Source organism: Acomys russatus, chromosome 9, assembly GCF_903995435.1.
Source record: "Acomys russatus chromosome 9, mAcoRus1.1, whole genome shotgun sequence".
NCBI lineage: Eukaryota > Metazoa > Chordata > Mammalia > Rodentia > Muridae > Acomys > Acomys russatus.
Genome location: NC_067145.1, coordinates 53,879,397 through 53,902,138, shown reverse-complemented (window position 1 = coordinate 53,902,138; position 22,742 = coordinate 53,879,397). Strand labels below are relative to the sequence as shown.

The window sequence follows — 22,742 nt, the reverse complement described above, 5'->3', positions numbered from 1 at the left end:
ACTCATTTCACAACATCCGGCACATTCCTGGTATCACTGCACAAAGAAACGAGCCAACCCAGTTTTCTCCTCCTTTAAACTCTTTCACAGCCTGACTAAACCAAACAAACCGCTGGAACTGGCCAGAGTTTCAAGTCAATGACCTACACCCATGGGCAGGACCGGAGTCGTCGGGTTCGGGGGGCGTGGCTCCAGAGGGCGGGCTGCTCCAGGAGAAGGACACAGAGGGCGGGACTTTGGGGGGGGTGGGGCTCAGGGGGCGGGGCTCTGAGCAGTCAGGTCTGAAAGGGAAAACCCGAAGCCTAGGCCGCTTGCTCTGTCGACCACGCAATTTCTTGTCTGCAATGGCGGTGCTCGCCGGCCTTCGGGCCTTTGGGGCAAAGGGGCCCAGCTGGCTCTGGCGCAGCCCGTGGGCCCCTCTCTGCGCCCGCTTTTGCAGCCCGGGGTCAGCAGTACCCGCGCGGCCGGAGGCGGAGGCAAGGCCCACCAACATGAGACAGCAGGACGGAATCAGGTCAGCCTGCGGGCAGTGCCAGGACTCTCTGGAGTTGGGCACCGGGATAAACAGGCCTTGCCGCCACTAATCCAGAGTTATCCGTCACTGCTCTTTCGATTTGATCTCGAAAAAATCACATCTTTGGTGGAGGAATCCTTGCATACTGAGTCTACAGGCGTCCCTTCCCTCTGCACTCTTGTACGATGCACATGCGAGGGTTGTAAGTGCAAATTGCCTGGTAGCCCCTAACTGGGCTACCACGCTTAGTTGCCCAGTCATTTCTGAACCTCTCTGCTGGTTTGGGCCGCACATGCACCCCACCTGCTGTTGCCATGGCCTCCAAGAAAACCTATTCCAAAAGAAATATCTATGCCCTTACAAACTTCTGCAGGCTCCCGGGCTGGGGCATGCTGAAATGCATGCCAGGTGGGGGTGAGGCACGAGGCACACGCCCTGATCTCTGCCCTTTTGTGCCACAAGGCTAAAAGCCCTAAACATGTATTGTGAGCAACCTGGAACATAGAGTAACGAAGATCCTTTTCAGGCCTGACCGTTTGCCTGGCCTGGACAAGGCTGTGAAAGAAGATATATTTCCACATTTAAGAATTACAGATCCAAGCTGTTTAAGTAACTCTTCTTAATCCTAGAAGATTATATTTGACTTTTTAATCCTCACCCAAACTTTTATATGTTTACCCCCCTCCCCCCAAAAAATGAAGAGCCAGCCTCTGGCCTTCCACTTTTCCCACATCTTCCCTTCATCCTTATAACCTTTATACTGCTACTGCCTTTAAGGGGCTTAGCACACAGTTCTGCGGATACCCGTCCAGGGTGCTCGTATTCTGACTGTCCCCTGACTTCCTACAGACAACGGTGGGAGCCTACCACAGGGGCTAGGCATTTGCATGGGGCTCAGTAACTAAAGTGTAGCTTGGAAAGAGTAACCCCATTTCCTGTGGACGCCTTGCCCATCAACAGAGATAGAGACACTCCCAAAGGAAGCCAGGGCTCGGAAGTGTAGGGCCCATGTAGAGTGCGCTCTTTCTGATTTTGAGGCGCGTCTCTGTTTCTTCTGACACGATCATCATAAGCTGGGTGTGATAACACAGGCTTGTAATCCCACCACTCTGAAGGCTGAAACAGGATGGTCCTGAATTCAAAGCCCAGTAGGACTACATAGGAAGTTGAAGGCTAGCCTGGGCTACTTAGTTAGACCAATTGCTTCTGCCCCATCCCCCACCTCCAAACAAAGTCTGGTCATATTCTGGCAAAAGACAGGAGACTGAATCCTTCAGAATTTAACATGAATCTGGGATCAGAAGGGGAGGGATGATAAGACCAATTGACTGTAAATCATAGGAATTATATCATAAGCTTCTCCCTGAGCCAAGCATTGGAGCAGCACCATGGCAAGCACTAAGCAGGTGGGCTTGGGCAACTGAGTTCCTTCCAGGGTCCCATCTCAAAGCCGTGCCTCAGAGCAACAAAGCTGTCATACCACGAGGGGCAGCTATGAAATGTGCGCCGTCTCAGACACTCCACTCTCACAATGACCCGCAAGGTGGACACGACCCCTCTTCACAGATGTGGTAGAGGGGGACCTATGAGAGCAGTCCAGTCCACCACATCCGGTAGGGAGAGCTAGCCATTCAAAACATAAATGGTACTTTACAATGATGACCTTCACATAGCCCATTGGAGCCTTCTTCTTCATCAGAAAGAAATGTCTCCTTTAAACGCAGGCTATTGCCGCAGCTCTCGGCTGAAGGCATTCCACGCTTGGAGCTAAAATAGGCATTGGCAAGGCTGAAACTGGTGAGAGGTTTAGGAGCTTTGATGTCTTGAGAAATGGAGGATAACTGCGTAGTGCTCTAAAATGACTTTTAGGCTCCAGCTTGGGTAGCAGCTCAGAGGAAGGGGGTGAGTGGGGAGAGGAAAATGCCCATTGCGCACCTCCATGGAGGAGCCCAGAGAACATCATAGCAAGCACACAGGTGTAGGGCTCCAGAGAGAGGCTTGAACTACAGTGAACGACTGGGAGATGTCAGCACAGAGGGACGAGCTGGTGTCATGGCCACCAGCGCAGGTGACTGGGAAGTGTGCACGAACAGAGAAAGGACGAAGGGTAGAAATCCAAGTGTCTCCTGCCAGAACCTAGGAGCCCATAAAAGAGGACAGGAAAGGACTAGAAAGGCAGGAGCCCCTCCCCCAGAGAAGACTGTTTCCAAAGGGGAGAGTGGTCCAGGTCGTTACAGGCCGCTCGCTCGCGTATCTGGTCCTGCCAATCAGGAGATGAGCACTGAGAAAGGTGCCTGTGGAATGATGGGAAAACAGGTCTGCATGTGGGGTCGCAAGTCAGAACTGTCTGACAGTGTGCCTGGAAGGATTAGTGGGGGTCATGTGAACAGAGACCACCAAACAGCAAGCCCATTTGGGTTGGAATCTTTTTGTGCAATTTTGCCTAATGCCTTAGAGTTTCATTTCAGCTGGTGTAAATATTGGGCTGGCAGTTTGTGTGTGCATGTGTGTGTACTCTCAGATGCACGTGTTCATGTGTGTACAGTTGCGCATGTGCATGTAGAAGCCAGGAGACCACTTGGAGTTCATTCCTCCAGTGCTGCCCACCTTCCTTTCAAGAAAGGTTTCCCAATGGCCTGGGGCCTGTCACCACCTCCCCAGCATTAGGACTCAAAGTACATGTCACAGTGCCCCACTTAGAGAGAGAGAGAGACAGACAGACAGACAGACAGACAGGCAGACAGGCAGACAGAAAGCAAGACCTTGCCTGAACCATCTCCCCAGCCTTGAGGTGACCATGTTTTCTGTTTGCCACCATGAGCACACTTACTATTCTACGCAAAATTGCAGGTAATTTCCTCCACTTCCATAGATAAAGGCTTCTAGGTATCAGCAGATCAGCTGCAAGTCATTTCTATACTTGGGAGAGGATACGTTTATGAGAAACAAACAATCCCACGGCTACCTGGAAGCTGCAGCAAAACGAAAACTGAAAGGAAGGAGGAAGGAGTGTTTTTATTGTGCTGAGATGAAGTTAGTTGTCAAAACAAAAACCTCCTAAACGTTATTTGTGGAAGATCCAACTGACCATGAGTCAATAAAATACCATATTCAGAAGACAATGAAGAAGGCTTGGAGCATGTGTGGGTGGAGACCGGTTGGAAATATAGAGCAAGTAATGAGAGTGTGTTTTGGTGCGCTGCCCGTTTCTTAGGACAGCAAAAATAAGACATTCCTATGTAAGGCGATGCAGGATGACGATACAGGTTGTTTTATCCTGAGTATGGGGGATTTTAAAATAGCAAAGAGGCCCTTCGGGTGCCAGTTCTTTGTGAGACGCCGCATCTGTTTTATGGGCTTGTCCGTCTGTTCTTTGTATATCATCTGTTCTCAGATGGCACAAATTATCCTGCAAACCTGTCAGAACCCTCACCAATGCCGCAGTATGTGCACACTGGCAGCCGGGCCTCTGCTGCTTTTTCTTTGGGATGGGTGGGAGCAGCTGGGGAGAGAGAGAGCAACTGGGGAGGGGGAGCAGCTGGGAAGGGGGAGCAGCTGGGGAGGAGGAACTTTTTCATCCTTGGATCCTTTCCTAACCTCATTTTAAAGAACACAGCCTGGAAATAAGTTGCAGGTAGGGCCTGTTTGTCAGATTCACCTAGCCCTGTGTCTGTCACCTGAAACTCAGATCCTCTAGGGGCAGAGATGATTTGGGGACTGTTGTGACTCTGACAGTCAGGAGAGGGGGTGGGGAAAGCAAAAACAAATCAAGGGACAAAGAAGAAAAGGCTAGCCTACCTTTCAGGCCATCTTTTCTTTTCTTTTCTTTGTTTTGACTCAGGTGTCACTCCAGAACGCTGACAGACCCTTTAAATTGGCACTAAGCCCTGGCAGTTCTCTATTCTTGGGTTTCAAAATTGCTCCTAAATTAGAAAGGAATTGCAGGGGTCCTCACTTGTTTTGACTGGTGCATGACCCGGGAACTATCAAATGCTTTTCACAGGAACATTGTCTTAAGCAATCCCAAGAAGAGGAATGCGCTGTCACTGGCCATGCTGAAATCTCTCCGAGGTGACATTCTTCATGAAGCTGAAAGCAAAGACCTGAGAGTCATAATCATCTCAGGTATGGCTCTGAAGCCTGCCGTTAGTGGTCCATGCTGCCCACATGCGGCTTCTCAAACTGTGCTGGTGGGCTGGGACTCTCCTCACTTAACTGGAGAATTGCTCTGACCTCCTTTGAAGAGCATTGAAAACATCTGCTCAGCCCTCGTTAGCTGTGGGGGCTTGTAGCAAAGACCTTTGCTCAGTGAGATCATAGCTTCTCCTGGACATCAAAAGCAAACAGTCTTGGGGCTGAGGAGATGGCTCAGTTAGTAAAGCCCTTAGCCTCACACATGCTAAGCCTACATAAAAAACAGGGCGTGGTGCTGCAAGTCTGTAACCTCACACATGGGGAGGTGCATGGTATAGACAGATGACTTCCTGGAGCTCGCTAGCCAGGTAGCCTAGGCTACTTGGTGAAGCTTCAGACCAACAAGAGATCCTATGTTAGGGAAAATAACCTAGGCTTGTGCTCTGACCCCAACATGAACATCTGTGCCATCCACACGTGAACACATATGTACACAAAGATCAAAGAACCAGGCATGGGATGCAGCCCAGTGGCAAAGCATTTTCTCACACAAAAGCATTCTAAAACAGAATTTTAAATTAGAAACTCAGTTTCTCCGAGGCCCTTATAAGATGGATTTTTGTTTGTTTGTTTGAGGTAGGGTTTCTCTGTGTATCCTCGATGATCTAGATTCACTTTGTAGACCAGGCCTCAAGCTCACAGAGATCCACCTGCCTCTGCTTCCCCAAGTACTGGGATTACAGGCATGCACCACTGAGCCTGGCTCAAAAATAAATTCTTAAAAAATAAAAAATAAAACTACCACTTCATATATACTACAACGGCATCAATAAAAGCCACCCCAGCATCTTCACACAGCCAGAAAAATACAGCCGATGCTGTTTGGTGATGCTTTGTTTAAGCGCCAGTGTTTCCTGAGATATACTCAGAGCTACCTTCTTAGCAGTGGCCAAACAGAAATTTCCAACTGTTTTATGTGGTGAAGGGGAAAGACGTTGGAGTTAGCTGCTTGCAGCAGGCACTTGAGGGTAAGCTGGACGTGGCAAAGGCTGCTAACATCTTAACGACACCATTTTCTCGCTTGTAAAAACAGGATAGCATTGCCTGTCACACGGGGAAAGGAGAGGAGATGTTTTCAGCTTATCTGCCGAGTGACACTTGGTTGCGAAGGGTACTGGCGAAAGCCACGTTCTCAGCTCCCCTGTGTGAAATCAAGAGCCGAGCCAGGTGGCTCCCGTATTTCTCTTCACACTCTGACCTGGCTGGATGATAGGGGCACTGCTCAAGGCATGGCGACTTCAAAGGGCCCGCACACGCCGATATGCATAGGCCAGACAGAGTGCAAAAATGAGATCGGCAGACCAGGCCGAGCTTCAGAAAAAGCCCCGACCCTGCAGCCTTCCTGAGTCACTGCGTTTTGCTGCCTCTGATTGTTAACTTTTTTTTTTCTTTTCTCAACTGGAAACACTCACAGCTGAGGGCCCTGTGTTTTCATCTGGGCATGATTTGAAGGAGCTGACAGGTGCGCAAGGCCGTGATTACCACGCTGAAGTATTTCAGACCTGTTCTGAGGTAAGCCGAGGTGACAGCCAGCCCTGCGAGTATGACAGCCACTGTCGTTTTTCAACCCTGAGCTAGCCTTCTAGCCTCAGATAAGAGTCTACCCATGGGGCCTGCTCATTAGAGAGGGGGTATTGGAAGAGCTGGAGTGAGAGGTGAGTCCTTCATACAAACAACTATTTGGCTTAGACTTTTAAAGAAGCGACCACGTGAGCTAGCAAGACGGCTCAATGGTAAGAGCACTTGCTGTGCGATCATGAGGACCTACATTTGCCTTCCCAGCATCCATGTGAAAAACTGGTCATGGCCACACACATCAGTGCGGGATGCAGATACAGGAAGCTCATCGGGGTTTGCTGGCTGCCAGAGTAGCCAAAACCCAGTGGGTTCGGGGTTCAGTGTAAGACTCTGGCTTAAGTGGGTTAGGGCAGAATGACAGGGACACCAGATGTCTTCCTCTGGCCTGGGCACGTGCATACATATGCCAACTGTTAGTTCACAAGCCCATCCCATAGCCTGCTTCTAGGTTGCCTCACAACCTGTGAAATCATCACCTGCTGCCACCACCAGGTGGCACAGGATAAAAGTCCTGCCAGCCATCCTACACTCTCTTATTCCTCTTCCTCTGTTGTTCTCTTCCGGCTTTCTCTCTCACCTCTGTCTCTCTGTCTCTCTCACCTCTGTCTCTCTCACCTCTGTCTCTCTGTCTCTCTCACCTCTGTCTCTCTGTCTCTCTCACCTCTGTCTCTCTGTCTCTCTCACCTCTGTCTCTGTGTCTCTCTCCCCCGTCTCTCTGTCTCTCTCCCCCATCTCTCCCTCTCCTCCTATGCTCTCCCACTGTCTACTTAACTCTCCATCTCTCTATATTTATATATTACAACGTTCCCTTATGGCTCACTCAGACCTTAACTCCTCTCCCCTTCCTTCCCTCAAATAAACCTCTTCATTCCAGAACTGTTGCATGGCATCTCTCTCTTTACCAATATTACAACACCAACAAAATAAAATAATGTACCAAGAGCTGCCATCTACAGGATTGTAGGCTGGTTTTGAATAAGAGATAAAAGTTAGGGATATACATCTTCAAGGAGGAAGAACCTAAAATTATATTGATAATTAAAAAAAATTTTTTTTAGGTTAAACTGAGCTTGAAAGACTGCTCAGTCAGTGAGGTACTTGCCAAGCAAGCACGAGAGTCCTAAGTTGAGATAAACAGCATATATATCTCACCTCCAAAGGGAATAAAAAATGAACCTCTCCAATTTTATTTTCCGGATGTGGAGGACTGAGGCTGACATCAAGTGTTTGCCTCCGCTGCTTGTTTTGAGATCGCTCTCTCATTGAATCTCAGGCTTAGGCATCAGGCTGGCCAGTAAGAATCAGGGACCCTCCAATCTCTGCCTCCCCAGCACTGGGATGGCGGGTGCATTCGGGCATCAGACACAGGTCCTTGAGCCTGCACAGTAAACATTTTACTGATCAACCCATCTCCCCAGCTGCTTAGGCACATTCCAGAGCACAAATTGTTTCCTTTGCCATCCCAAAACCCATACGCAGATCCGGTTATCATTTTCTCACTTTGTGGGAAGACAAAAAGAAAAGACAAAAGTGATTCATTTTCAGTTTTATGGAGAAATAGAAGCAAGCTAGAGCGAAGACTTAGGGTGTGGTTTATTTAGTTGCCACACGGCCAAGGCTAGTGCTGAACTCCTGATCCTCCTGCCTCCCCCGTCCAGGCACTGGGATTATAAGTGTGCATCACGTGCTTGGCAAGACGAACAAAACACTTGGACCTTTCGTTTCGTACATTCGCAATGTTTGCACAGTATCTGCGTCTTCGGTTTGTCAGTGTTTGATGCTTTCGCAACCATTTTCCCACTAGAGACGGAGCTTGCTTGTAGAGCACCTGCCTATCCAGCAGAAGGCCCTGGGATCAATCGACCATAGTGGGGGGGAAATCATTTCCTACCAATTCCCAGTGTATTTGGCCAAAATAGAAAAATATCTAAAAGAACCTATACACCGCTTGTAACCTCTATAAAGCGCCTGTTTTTATCACTCTGCTATCAAATCTGGATAAACAGAGACTGAACAGGCTAGCACAGGGCTGTGTGGGAGTCTGGGCTTCTTCAGAATGTCAAGGCCATGTTTCTTGGAAGCTTCTAGCCCATTCATGCCTCTGGCGCATCAGAAAAGAGTCAGTGTATGAAGAGGACTTAGTCCTAAAAGTCAAACAAGAATACAAGGGTACCAGCTTCCTGTGAAGGCTTCTTTTTATTATTTTTAATATGTATAGACGTGTGTAGAAGGGCATGAGCACGGGTGCCCACAGAAACCAGAGGCAGTGGATCCCCTGGGAGTGGAGTTACAGGCAGTTGAGAGCCCCCCAACAAGGTTTCTAGGAACCAAACTCTAGAGGAGCGATGCAGCTTTTAACCACGGAGCCACTGCTCTGGCCTGAGGCCGATTCTGTGAAATTCAAATCACCTTGGACAAATGATGAACACCAGAAACGTGTGTAAAATTCCAGTTTCCTGGTGTGATCACAGAGCAGACGAGAACAGAGTAAGCTAAATGCTTCGCTGTTTTGTTCAGGCACAGGACAGTTGGATTCTAAGAAGCAGATAGCAATCTCTTAGCATGGGCTCTGCAAGCCAGAGCACATTTGTTACAGACCACAGGTTCCGCCTGACAGCCAATTATTTACAGGTCGGGACGAGGACAAACTGCATAGGGATGTGAACAGCCAGGACCGTCTGGGCACTGGTGGGATGGCCTAGGACTCACTTCTTGCTCATCTGCCAGCCCGGTGACAGATGGAGAGTCATTCCTTGAGAAGGCCCTTCCTTCCTTCCTTCTCTTCACCAAGGAAATAAGAGTGCATTGCTTTAGAAAATAATGTGGGGAGAAAAGAAAAGCAACTATGTGGACCCTCAGTTATGCTGTTGTATGGGGCTAGGCCAGAGCTCAGTGGGCGCCACCTTTTGGAGTAGGCAGAGCTCAAAACATGCTAATTCAGGAAGACTGGAAAGCTGGGACCAATTCTTGACTTCCATGGGTTTGAGTTTTCTGGCTTTTTTTTTTTTTTTAATATTTTGTTTGTTTGATTGTTTGTCTTGCTTTGTTTTTGTTTCAAGATAGGGTTTCTCTCTGTAGCCCTAGCTGTCCTGGAATTCACGTTGTAGACCAGGCTGGCCTCCAACTCAGAGATCCACCTACCTGTGCCTCCCAAGTGCTGGGACTAAAGGCGCGCGCCACCACTGTCTGGCCACCCAGTTTTTGTTGCTTGGTTGGTTTGTTTTATCTAAGTCCTCCTTGTCTTTTGTAAACTGCCTTCTGACTTGATTTAAAATATTTTAACTGGTGAAAATAAGTATGTATTATGGAAGATTTTTTTAATTAAAAAAAACAAGTAAGATATTCTTATCAGAGTGTACTATTTTGTTATATTCACTTATAGTGATTTTTCCCTAAGCATGCAATTGTTTAAATGCTCTTATGTAGGTCTGATTATAGTGTACCACTGTGTATCTCACAGGGTTACAGCACTGAATGCTTACGAAGCCAGGCAGAGTCCTGTAGGATGCTGCAGGTTTGCTAACTGACACAACTGTCATCTTGTGTTAGGTTAGTACTGGTATTACACCCATCTTAGTACTGTGAAGACTGAAGGATCACGTGGCTTCTTTGGTATCATTGTATAGGGAGTAAGCGATAGGCGTCAAATCCTCGCAGTCTCGTTCCTTATCACTGTATAGGGAGTACGCGATAGGCGTCAAATCCTCGCAGTCTCCTTCCTTATCACTGTCTAAGCTCTAAACCGCCCAGGTAGTCTATTTTCCTCCTTAGCAACCTTCATTTCACTGAGAATGTTGCATTTACTAAATAGCTATAGTTGAGTGTACATAGCCATTGTATTTGCCAGGTTCATATTGCTACAAAGAAGTAACTGAAGCAATGCATTCATATATATTTTTTAAAGATGGTTTTTGATGTTCAAATGTCAGATTTGACGCCAGATGTGGTGGTGCATGCCTTTAACTGCAGCACTCAGAAGGCAGAGGCAGGTGGATCTCTGTGAGTTCAAAAGCCAAGCGAGCAAACAGAACAGGGTCTGGTGGCTCTGTTGCTTTGAGCTTGTTGAAGGTACCAGATGGCTATGGCAGGACTTGCAGTGTCAACAAAAACTCTTCATATCGCAAACCAGGAAGCAGAGAGAAAAGGTGAGGTCAGGAGCCCACAAGTCCTTTACATTTTTTAAATATTTATTTTTATTTTATGTACATGAGTGTTGTGTTCTTGTGCATGCAAGTGCGTCGTATTTGTGCGGTGCATGAGGAGGTTAGAAGCGGGCATCAGTGCTTACAGCACCGTAGCTACAGATGGCTGCGAGCTATCACGTGGGTGCTGGGAACTGAGCCTGGATCCTCTGAGAGAGCAACAAGTCCTCCTACTGCTGCTCTGTCTCTCCAGCCCCACCCCAATTCCTTTTGAGGGGATATGCCAATGACCTAAGGATCTCCCAAAAGACCGCACTCTCACTGGTTCAGTCACATCCGGATGACACCACCCTGAGATAAGTCCTTAATACATAGGCTTTTAGGGAACATTTGCCCACCATAGTAACCATTTATTTTTTAAAATTGTTTAATTTATTACTATTTATCATTATCGTTGTTCTCCCTCCCCCTGTCCCCGTGTGTGTGCGCGTGTGTGTGTGCGTGTGTGTGTGTGTGTGTGTGTGTGTGTGTGTGTGTGTGTGTGTGTACACGTGCTGGGCACTCATTCCAGGACACACACATGGAAGTCAGAAGCCAGCTCTGTGAAATCCGATCTCCCCTCTGCCTTTACATGGTTTCTGGGTATTGAACTCCAGGCGCCAAGCTTGCGTGGCACACTTTGCCCATTGAGCCATCTCCCTGGCTGCACACTAGAGCCATTCTAGTTTCTGCTGCTGTAAGGTAATGACTTGGTGAGCATGTTTGACCCCAGAGCTCTTTACCTATTTAAGAACCCTTGCAAGTAGGATTCCTGGATCAGCGGTAAAAGGGAGCAACAGTCAAAACCAAGGGAAGCCCTTTCTTTTTCTGCAACAAGACTTGGCACGGCATGTGAGCTCTTCCTCTCTTTACTCCAGCTCTCTCTAAGAATGAGCCTCTTCGCTAACCTGCCCTCACTGCCTTCCATGACAGGCAGGAGCCAATTCTATTAGCAGGCAATTATCTGTATGTGAATTTCATACATATGTGTACTTTTCTGGCAAGAGACTAGTTAACATTTATTCAAGTCTCAAAAGATGACCCCAGCCTCCAAAAAGAAAGGGAGGAAAAGCTACCATTAAATATTACAGAATTCCCTTAAGTACACCACAGGCATGTATTCTTTAACGATGAGGATGGGTTTGGAGAAAGGCATAGATGGATGGTTTCATAATTCAACCAACAGCAGAATGTACTTACACAAACATTGGTAGTATCGTCTCTACTACCCGTAGATGCATAGTGTATAGATGGGACAGCCTGCCCCACTCTGGCTACATGGCACACAGATGAGAAAGCCCATTGGACCACTTCCCAGGCAGAGTGGTATATGGACAGGACAGCCAAACTCCACAAATTTGGCTAGATTCCTTAAAGATAGCAAAGCCTACACCTAGAAAATGTACCATAAAGTCTGTTTCACGCCTAAAGTATGTGGCATATAGTTGGCAAAGCCGAAAATCCTGCTCCATGCCAGGCTACATGGTCTATAGGGAAGAAAGCCTACACCTAGACAAACGATGTAAAAGTGGCCCAGCCAGCACTATACCTGGGTGACATGGGAGGTGGTGAAGGCTACAGGCAATAGATAACTGCACATGAGCTGTGCGAGACAGGGCCACCAAGGCAACGTGGCATGCGGTCTCCAGGACATAGAAGGAATAGCTTGTGTTCATAAAACCTTAGGTGGCTGTGGCAGGGAGATCACAAAGTCAGTGCCTCCCTGGGCTGCAGAGTAAGTTCGGCAGCTCCGTGAGAACTTGTCTCAAAATATAACAGAAGAAGACCTGAGGCTGTGACTTAGTGACGTGCACAAGGCCCTGGGTTCTGTCTTCAGCACAGTAAAACCAAAATATAATCCAGTGAGCCCACGTTGACTATTACCGCGTTGCACAGCACCACACTGCTGAGTCTTCACAGCACCCGTGGTAGCACCTCCTCACACTTGACTCTGTAGTGGTGTACTCTGTTAGGACGGGTAGTTATTTAAATGGTAGGAATTATCAGTTCCATCACAGTCTTACACACACACACACTCAGGCCACCACTTTAGAGACAGGGTTTCTCACTGGCCCCGGAGCCCCCCAGCTAGGCTAGACCATCTGGCTGGTGATCCTGTCTCCACCTCCCTAGTGCCCTAGGCCAGGCTCTGTGTGTGTGTGTGTGTGTGTGTGTGTGTTACTGGGGAATTGAACGAAGGACTTGATACTCGTGAGGCAAACACTTATCTAGTCAGCTGTCTCCCCACCTAGCTATCATAACCTTCTAGGGCCACCATCATATGTACAGTTTGTACTCGACCAAAATCATCCTTATGTAACACCTGACTAAATAACTGCTTACTTGGGGGTGGGGTGGGGGAAGCTGACAAGTATCAAGTGTTTATGAATATAAAAGACAAGTTTCCCAGGCAGAACTCTTCAAATCCTTGAAGGTCGTTCCCTTTCAATTGCTGCCTTGGGGAAAAGCCCAGATGTAGCCCTATCTCCCCTCCCAACTTGCCAAGGTTCAAGGAGCAATAATTTAGAAATCGAAGTTGCCATGGCAACACAATCTGTTTAGAGTGTTGTGGAAAAAAAAAATAAGCTTCAAATATAAGTTAGTACTGCAACCGTTTATGGTGGTGGGGGTCACAGGAACATGCCTTTGTCTCTTCTCTCCGTGCCAAGGGCCCCGTTTCAGGAATTTTGCTTATTTTTATGACAGCAGGGTGTCCTCCCCTCCCCGTTTTAATGGAATTGAAAGAGTGTGCTATGCAGCCTAGTAATTTGAGAAGTAATTACTACGGAAATTGCCTTCAAGTCCCCTTCCCACCTTAATTTTCCAAGGAAGCACCGGATGCCAATTTCAGACTTTTAACACAAGGGCTGTCCAGAGACAGGGAGAACTGACAATTTGTGAAGGGGTTTGCTTGCTCCCCAGCAACAAAACCCCACAGTTCTCCAGTGGGGTGCTTGGGAGGCAGGAGGAGTGGCCTCAGACTCCTCTGCCACCAGGAGGCTATCTCCTTAGAGATCTGGCGTTAGGCTCCACCGCCACCCACTTCCCATCATGCCCCGGACTTAGGTGAATGTCTTCTCAGCCACCCAGCTTCGTGTCCTTGTTGCTAAATTAGGGCTTTCCCCTTGTGCAAACCTGCTATCATCATAGCAAGTTGATAGTTGTATGCTTTTTCCCTAGACTCTGAACCAACGCATGAGAAACGTGCTCTGGGAGGTCGGTCATGTGACCTGGCAGGTACCCAGCTCCCTCCTGCTGCATAAAAGTGAAGTGGGTGTATTTGTCCCGCCCGCCCCTCCTCCCCCCCGCAGGTCATGATGCTGATCCGGAACCACCCGGTCCCCATCGTTGCCATGGTCAACGGCTTGGCCACAGCTGCCGGCTGCCAGCTTGTTGCCAGCTGCGACATTGCTGTGGCAAGTGACAAGTCGTCTTTTGCTACTCCTGGGGTGAATGTTGGACTTTTCTGCTCCACCCCCGCCGTGGCCCTGGGGAGAGCGGTGCCCAGAAAGGTAACTGAACTGCCCTTCAGTGCTCACTGGTCCCAGAATTAGCTTGGGAAAAGTGCCTTTGGGGTGGGGGTGGGGCGATGCTTGCCACACAAGCAAGAAGACCACATAAAAAAGCCAGTTGTGGTGGTGCACACTTGTAATCCTGCTGCAGGGAAGGGCTTGCTGGCTAGCTAGCCTTGGCTGTTCAGTGAACTCCAGGCCAATGACAGACCCTGTCCCCTCCCCCTCCATACAAACAAGACACACGGTGTTGTTGTATCCTTCTATTTTACCAATAAAGACTTGGGAGCCAGATGCTGGGGTGAAAGACTTGCTAGCTCAGAGTGGCAGAGAAAGCACCCAGCTGCCCTTCCTACTCAACTCACATCCCAGTGGAAAAGACCCAAAAGGCTCACTAGCTCAGCTAACAGCACAGGAGAAAAAGGCCAAAACACCCAAGGCCAAAGGCTTGCACGTGCACACACACATACCCCAGAGTATCTTCTGTCTTCTATATTGGACACAAGTGTTCCTTCTGTGCTGGGGAGAGAAGCGCTCACTGCCTGTTCCTCTGTAGCATCAAACACCAACATGTGTGTATGTGTGTGTGTGTGTGTGTGTGTGTGTGTGTGTGTGTGTGTGTGTGTGTATACCTGTGAAGGTGCCACATTTCAATCTCATAAGCTCCTAGGTATGACTATTTAGGTTTCATTTTCTAGAAAGCATAGACTTTGTATAGTCTTATTTGAAATGCAGTTGGAGCAATTCTGTCACACTAAATGGCTGCCCATGAGACACAATAAACAGCACGCTGACGCAGCACAGGGTCAAGGGGATGAGACCAAATTTCTGGCTAATGACTTAACAACCTTTCTCAGTCCAGAAAGGACTTACAGTAGCTGCTTTGCAGTGCTGGGTTTGCAACACTCAGACCAGGACTACCCTGTCCTTACAGTGTCTGAACCCGCACAGGGAGCAGCTGTGTGTCAGCATCGTCTTGTCATGACTAATGCCACTCAAGTCCACTTCCCCTCGAAAGCTTTCTTCCTCCCACAGCCTCACAGCATAACACTTAGTGAGCATCCCCGGAGTGGAAAACAACAGTGTCTGTTTTAGGAGAAAGGCATCCTGTTCTCAGTGGGAAATCTGGAAAAGGAGGCAGAAAATCATATATGCAGCAAGCAGAGAAGTGAAGTACTTCCTAGAATGGGTTATCTGTTTTTCAAACAGCTGCACAAATTCACAGAGGCTCACAGGCCTGAGGCCCTGAAACAGTGAGACCGGAAGGGAGTCTAGCAGTGTAGCCAGGGAAGGTTTCTCCCTTCCATAGTGCCTCCTTGTTAGTGTTTGCAAAAACATGCGTTCCTAGGGAGAGTCTGTGGTTAACTACAAGCCAGTCTGCTGACAACAGCCTGGAAGTGGGCTACATGCTACAAGAGGGGATGGTTTGCTCAAGTGTCTTCCAAAAAAGGGATTTTTAAAAATTATTATTATTTTGGATAGCTATTTGCTTTAAGTGCATTCATATTTAGTGACTATTTCTTACATCATCACTTTGTGCCCAAACATTAAATCAAAATCTATTACAAATCTCTTGTGAGAGTCAGACTGTCTTGCAGCTGCAGATCGAAGCATGAAACCTTTCATAGCAAGAAGTTGCTACACTGGTTTATCCTCTTCCAACACGTGGCTTGCTGGAAGGTTCCTCGGTAAAAGCACTTAAGTCCTGCTGTCAGGGTAAAAAGAGCAAGCCTTCTAAATCAGGGCTTATCAGAATTCCTAGACACACCATACTGCGTCATGTCTGTCAGACTTTACTTTTTTTTTTTTTTTTTTAAGAGAAAGAGGAGAAATGTCACCAAAATAGCCCTCACATTCTATGGAAGCCCAGTTCTTGGAACCACATTGCGTAATCTGCACAGTGTGACAGATGAGGAGGCAGTGGCATTGTGAGAACCAGGATTGCTTTCCCCTCCCAGAGATATTTTTTTTTTTTTTTAACCAGGGAGCAGGTCTTTTCAAAAGATGAGCAAAACAGTTTGTCCAGAGGCTGGGACGAAGGCTCGGTCAGCAGATAAGCACAAGGACCTGAGTTCAAGCCCCAGAGCCAGGCCTAGTGGTGCAGCCTTGTAACCCCTGAGCTGAGGAGGCCAAAACAGGAGGATCCCTGAGGCTCAGGGACCAGCCAGTCCAAGCAACCAGCGACTTCTATCCACTGAGGGAGCCTGTCTCAAAAATCTCCTGACAAACAACTCCCAAGGTTGACTTCTGACCTCTGAACTCACATGCACACATGTACCCTCTCAAATGCACACGCATGGGCGCGCGCGCACGCGCACACACACATACACACACACACACACACAAACGCACACACACACGCAGAGTCATGTCCTACTCAGATTTCTGGTCTCTATGTTCTGATCCCCAGAAAACAACTAAACTCAGATATATTGTCCACATACCCATGTGTGTGCTGGTGATAGCTGACTGTCCCTATGTTTATCCACAGAGAAGCAAGTATTTGCTTTTGCAAACTGTGCTTGCCACGTAGGTTAGGGCGGCATGTGTTGGACTCTAGCTCCCTCTGCTGGACATGCTAGGAAATGGCTCTAGTGTGCTGGAAAGTGAAGAAAGCAGTTTGTCTAGCCTGCTGTGCCAAGACATTACTTTTAAAGTCTTTCTCTTTTTGCATGAATACAATTATGCATCCTCTCTGTGCCATAGAAATGCCCTGCCTGTTCCATATGCTCCCCTTCCCAAGCCAAGCCTGGCCACACACAGCTCAGAGCCAGCCCCTCAGCTATCCCAGGAAAGCTGGAGACAAGATGAGTCCCTTTCCCAACCACAGTCCCTTCGCCACACTAGGACCCTTGCTTCCGCTTACCTACCCACTTGACTGCATGTTTTCACACCCTGCCAGGCTAACTCAGAGTGGAACTTAGAAGCTAGAAAGAGTTTTAGACCCTCACGCAGGCCAGAGGACTCCCCACCCCAGAGACCGAGACATGACACAGACTGAGTATTCAGCAGTGACTCGTGTGCCCAGCATCATTTGGGAAATTCAGTACAAGAGCACCCATGAATATTAGTGACTTTCCTCAGGTTCCCAGTGAGATGAGGCCAGAGGTCTGGTGTGTTACCTGTGCACACCTGGAGGGCTTTGCACCAAATCCTGCCCTCCCCCACCCACTCCCTTACCCCCCACCGCCCCCCACAGCTCCTCAACCTGCAGTCCATAGTCTCGGGAGGACAGACATCATTGCTCTAGCAATCAGTAGGCAAGCGTGTAAAATATACAGTATACTGAATGGTAAAATGTGTAAAGGATGTAAATGAAGCCAGAAGCCAAAAGCTTAGGAATTTTAACATGGTGGAGTCAGAAGGCCTCATTGGTTAGAGAACTAGTTGCTTGGGAAAGAACATTCCGGGCCTTGGGGGAAACAAGTATGCAGACCCTGACGTGAGAACACAACATTTGAGAATGGCCACCAGGATTGCCAGAGACCGAGAACTGTGCCCTTGCTCTGTGTCCCCGTGTACCCACAGACCCGTCTTGTCAACATAAACGTGAGGCTATGGATGCCGACTTGTCAGGGCTTTTAAATGAGGTTCAACGCATGGCAGGCTGCAGAACACAGGACAGGGAGAGGTCGGGTCCCGTCTTCCCGTGACCTTGACTTTGGGGAAAGGGCTTGTTGGAGGGCAGCAGTGCCCTCACCTTGTCCAATCTTGCCCACTTGAGCATCATAGTCACACTAGGCTCTGTGCCTGGTCCCTGAACGTCCCCAGAATGGAAGCTGCTCTTTGGGGTCCTGCTGAGAACATAGCACCTGTGGACGTGTGTTCTTGTGGAGAGTGGCCCCAGTACTGACTTGCAGCAGCAAGTTCCAGCAGCATCCACAGTGGTCCCTATCAGATAGCCCCTTAAAGGGGTGGGTGGCATCCTCCTGGCTTGCCAGGGCCTTCCGATCAAATCTGTGGAGCAGCAAGAGGACCCCAGGGGAGTCTCCACCCATTCTGGGCTGCTTGTATTTTCTTGGCTCTTAGAATGACCAGGTCTTCTTTCTGGCAGGGAGTTAGGGGTGGTGACAACACCAAAGGTGGCAAATGACCCGTCATTTAAGGAAGAGTATACCCAGGCTAAGGCATATAGGTACATCCGGGGAGTGACTCAGTACAGGGAAACAGAGATGGGAGCTGGGGGCGCCGTGTGTATAAAGTGTGCTTAACTGACCCCACCTGTCCTTTCCTCAGGTGGCCCTGGAGATGCTTTTCACTGGGGAGCCCATTTCTGCTCAGGAGGCCTTGCTCCACGGCCTCATCAGTAAAGTGGTGCCAGAGGCGCGGCTGGAGGAAGAGACCATGAGGATAGCGAAGAAGATTGCCTCTTTGAGCCGCTCCGTGGTGGCGTTGGGCAAGGCGACCTTTTACAAACAACTGCCCCAAGACCTCAAAACAGCATACTACCTCGCCTCCCAGGCCATGGTGGACAACCTGGCCCTGCAGGATGGGCAGGAAGGAATCGAGGCCTTCATCCAGAAGAGAAAGCCTGTCTGGTCACGCTGAGCCAATATGAGGAGTGCTGAGCCGATGGCCAGCGCTAGGAAGTCCCGGAGCCCTCAGTCTTCACAACCCAATCATACTGCTGCCCCTTGGTTGTAAGAGAGCATAGCTGGCCTTTCTAGCTCGGGTCTTGTTTTCCCAGTGTGTGATCTATATTAAAAGCCAGGATTCTGTGGGACATGCATACAGGGAAGTAAGGGAAGTACTGTGTCAGTGGCTAGGTTATGATGCACTCGGGTGTTCCGGCCCGACAGAAAGCCCAGATTCTGACAGAACCTGCAGCACCTGAAGCCAGGTGCCACTCGTACATAAGTGACAATCAGGCTCGAAGGGAGGCTAAGTCGTCACCCCCCCCTCACCCCACCCCCGTCCTGTAGTTTCCTTAAGGCAGAATCCATTCTGGTTGCTCACGACAAGCTGTCCATTTCAAATCTCCATGAGATCATCTCCACACTGAAAATCTTCTTGATTCTACCAGGAAATAATCATGCCAGTGGCTTTGGAATAATCTGATGTGATTTGAATAAATTAAATAATTATAGAGCTGGGTCATTTCATTCCTAATCTGCCACACGCTAAGAAAAGAAAATCACCACCTCCCCTTGGTGGGGAGGCCTGATGACACTCAAAGAAAGAATAAGCAAGTTACCAAGATGAGACTTGATAGCCTATGACCATATAGTCATAGACCTAGGGGAGGGGAATAGGGTGAAAGTGGGAGGGAGGGAGGAACGAGAGGATACAAGTGATGGGATAACAATTAAGTTGTAATCTGAATAAATTAATTAAATTTTTAAAAAAGAATTTCACAGAGAAAAAAGAAAAGGAAAAAGAGTGGATATTCTCTTAGTATGCCCACTTTGATGGGCAGCTAGCAAGGGCTTCGTGTCTTGTTATGAATGTCCTTGCCTTCCTGTTACTGCTAAATCAGAGGGTAGAAGCAGACCAGAATAGTGAGAGGACCCAGATGGGCCCCACCCATGAGGGTCGCTTCCTCAGAATACATTTCTAGTAAAAAAACAACCAATCAAAAATCAGAGTGACATTAGTCACTGGAGTTCCCTGGTTAAACTAATGATTAGACTTAGTTATATATATATATATATGGCTTTTGGTCTAGTGCAGCCCAAGAAGTGTTCAAAATTCCTTTATCTGTAAACTTGACCATAAATCAATATCTACCTATTTTTGTGTCTGTCTCTCTCTCCTCTCTCTTCCTCCACCTCCTTTTTGCCAGTGCTAGTGATTGAACTCAGAGCCTCACGTACACAAGGCCAGTATTCTGTCACTGAGCTGTGCCCCAGTCTTGTTTTGTTTGTTTGAGACAGGGTTTCTCTGTGTAGCCTTGCCTCTCTTGGACTCTCTTTGTAGACCAGGCTGGCCTTGAACTCACAGAGATCCACCTGCCTCTGCCTCCCGAGTGCTGGGATTAAAGGCGTAGGCCACCACACCAGGCTTATATCCCAGTCTTGATTTTCAGTCAGTTTTTGTCTCCTAAGAGTAGACTAGAACAAGACATGATGGCACACTCCTGTGATCTGAGGCAGGGGGAATCACATGTTCAAAATCAACCTGCCTAACTTAGCAAGCCCCGGTCTCAAAACGAACAAAAAGCCTGGTGGTGAACACTAGTCTAGAATGCACTAGGTCTGGGGCTCTATCCTATCATCAGCAGAAAGATGGAGGGATGGGGAGGGAGAAGAAGAAAGAGATGTGAGGAGAGGAGAGAGACAGACACAGAGACTGGCCAACTGACTGGCTCCTCTGGGTCTAACCTGTGGTTTGGCTCTCAGTGCTGGGGTAAAAGTGCCTCATGGCATGGTCAGCCCCAAATATCATTGTTATATGCTTCTCTTGGGATGGGCAGTGGTTCCCTTCTGCAGGTTTTAGCCGGCAGAAAGGAGTTTGTTGTGAGAATGCAGAAACCATGGGAGGCACCATCCATCTCCTGCAGAACCGGAATGCGCCTCCTGGGCCCTCTGCCAGGCCAGGGGAGTGGGTGATCCCTGCCTCAGGCGAGTCTTTGCAGCTGAGGTATCACCTTAGTCCAGGGACAAACAGTGGAACCGGAGTGTGAAGATTCTAAAATGTCTGCTTGCTGAAGCCACTATTTCCCATCCCCTGGCTGCACTGCCCCATGGGAAATGTTCCAGATCATTAGACCAAAATCCAGAAAGGAAACTGCTTAGTTCCCAGTCCACACACTTGCTCTCTTGGGGGGCTCAGTTGCCTGATGCTAGAGAGAATCTGTTACTGGAGGCTGAGCACAGTTTGGAATTGTGTCTGCAGGAAATTGCCCTGATTGTGTGGGACTCCCGCTGTGCCCCTCTCTCACAGTCCCCAGGGAGGGTGTGAATCTGGCCTGAGCTCAAGAGCAAATGACTGACCTGCTCTGCCACGAGGTGTCCAAGCAAGAGAGTGGGCTTTGCTAGCTCACCAGAGACACTAGGTAGGTCTGTTAACCCTCAGGATGCTGGAGAAGATTTTACTACCAGGCAATGGCTGGCTGGCTGACATTTCTATTTAGGTTGTAAGGCTTGGTTATGGTGGTTAGTTCAAAAGAAAGGGACCTCACCCACTGTCTGTTCCTCCTTAGTGGCCCCACGGAGAAGATTCCTGCCTGGTGGGTGTTGGATCACACTGATGAGAAAAGCATGGATGGCAGACACTATCCAGGCTTCAGAGGGGCTAACAAAACCTTCTCACATGTTTGACAAATGAAAATGAAATGCCTCCCCCCATTTCCATATGAGCAAACACTACTCCCTCAAATCATAATCACAAGCTCCTCAGGCCTCTCGGCTGGCTCGCCAGCCTGTGAGCCCATGTGCAATTGACAACTAGCTATAAATATCAGTAGTCACTGGGGCAGAAAATAATCCAGCAAGAAATGCACCACACACACACACCCGGCATAGATAATCTATCCTGAGGCTAAAGTCGTTGTCGGTTTATTTGTATCTGTTTCCTTTCACTGGGATGCTGAATGAAAACTTCCTGATAACTACACATGATGCCTGGTTTTGAAAAGACTATTATATTTGTCTTTCCCCTGGTCCCATTTGCCTCTGGGGAGCTGAGCTTTGCCTAGCTGAGCTAAACCCAGCAGGCCACACCCTAGCAGCCAGTGCCTGTCAAGTCAGTAAGAGCGGGCATTTACTTCTGCTAGCCCTGAGAGAGGCATTGTTCAAAGGCTGGCTTGGTCCCTGGAAAATAGAAAGCGGCCAAATGACAGAAGGCCAGAGCCTTCAGGAGAGCCTACAGGCATGCCATGCAGGCCTAGAAGTCATTCTTCTCCTTTGTGCTGTGTGTGAGGCGTTGAGAAGTCAAAGTATTGTCCTCGGAAGAGCCAGTATGAGGTTTGACTCTGCATGACTACAGGAGTTACGTTCCCAACTGTCCTGTATGCCTCCCCAGATATGCAAAGACCACTCACTACACAGCCTGGAGCCAGTGTGTGATGCTCTTAGCAGATCAAAGGGAACACAGCTTTCTACCGGAGATCTGGGGAGAAGCAGCCATTTGGCCACCAAGAACACTCACTGAACGCTGGTCCCAGTTGTGTGGGCATGTGAGGAAAGGCAGCCTCCATCAGCACTGTTTCCCTTCCTATAAATGTGCCACCACTGCTGGGCATGTTGGCACATTCACGTAAATCCTGCATGCAGGAGACTAAGGCAAGAGAAGTAAGAGCTCCGAGCCAGGCTGGGCTATACAACAAGGCCATGTTTAAGGAGGGAGGGCGGGAATAAAGAAGGAAGAAATCATGGCTGTTCTGCCGATACCCTGACTTGTCCTGCCAGCTTGTACATCTGCAGTCTACAAGACCAATAAATTGCTTCTCTGAAAAACTGCAGATGCCTACACTTCACACCAGACCAACGGAGGGGGAAATTCTGGTTTCTATCGCTCCAAAAATATTTCTTACAGAATTTCCAGATGATTCTGCCACACATTAAAATTTGTGACTGTCTGCACTGGTGTGGAAGCATCAAGTTAAGTCCTCTCAGAAATACCTGCATTTTAAAAGTGAAGCAGGGTCTGGCAAGACGTCTTAGCAAAAAGGACACTTGTCCCCTAACCTGGCAACCTGAGTTTCATCCCCTGGACACACACATAGTGGGAAGAGAGAACAGACTCCCACAAGCTATCCTCTGACCTCCATAGCGCGTGTGTGTGTGTGTGTGTGTGTGTGTGTGTGTGTGTGTGTGTGCTGGG

The 22,742-nt window shown here is 48.5% G+C and overlaps 1 protein-coding gene across 1 annotated transcript; it reads left to right on the top strand.

Annotated features, from left to right (window-relative positions):
* The first annotated feature begins 265 nt into the window (after positions 1–265).
* Echdc3 (enoyl-CoA hydratase domain containing 3) lies at positions 266–18,538 on the top strand. Its single transcript, XM_051151358.1, has 5 exons — positions 266–514; positions 4,518–4,639; positions 6,123–6,220; positions 13,779–13,979; positions 18,216–18,538. Exons 1-5 carry the CDS (start codon positions 345–347, stop codon positions 18,525–18,527), a joined length of 903 nt encoding a protein of 300 aa, XP_051007315.1. The 5' UTR covers positions 266–344; the 3' UTR covers positions 18,528–18,538.
* The last annotated feature ends 4,204 nt before the right edge of the window (positions 18,539–22,742 follow it).

Bases quoted from the DNA above. Each gene is read 5' to 3' on its own strand.
- Echdc3 (XM_051151358.1), top strand. From the start codon at position 345: ATGGCGGTGCTCGCCGGCCTTCGGGCCTTTGGGGCAAAGGGGCCCAGC. The intron at 6,221-13,778 runs GTAAGCCGAGGT...TCCCCCCCGCAG, and splicing joins TATTTCAGACCTGTTCTGAG to GTCATGATGCTGATCCGGAA. The intron at 13,980-18,215 runs GTAACTGAACTG...TCCTTTCCTCAG, and splicing joins GGAGAGCGGTGCCCAGAAAG to GTGGCCCTGGAGATGCTTTT.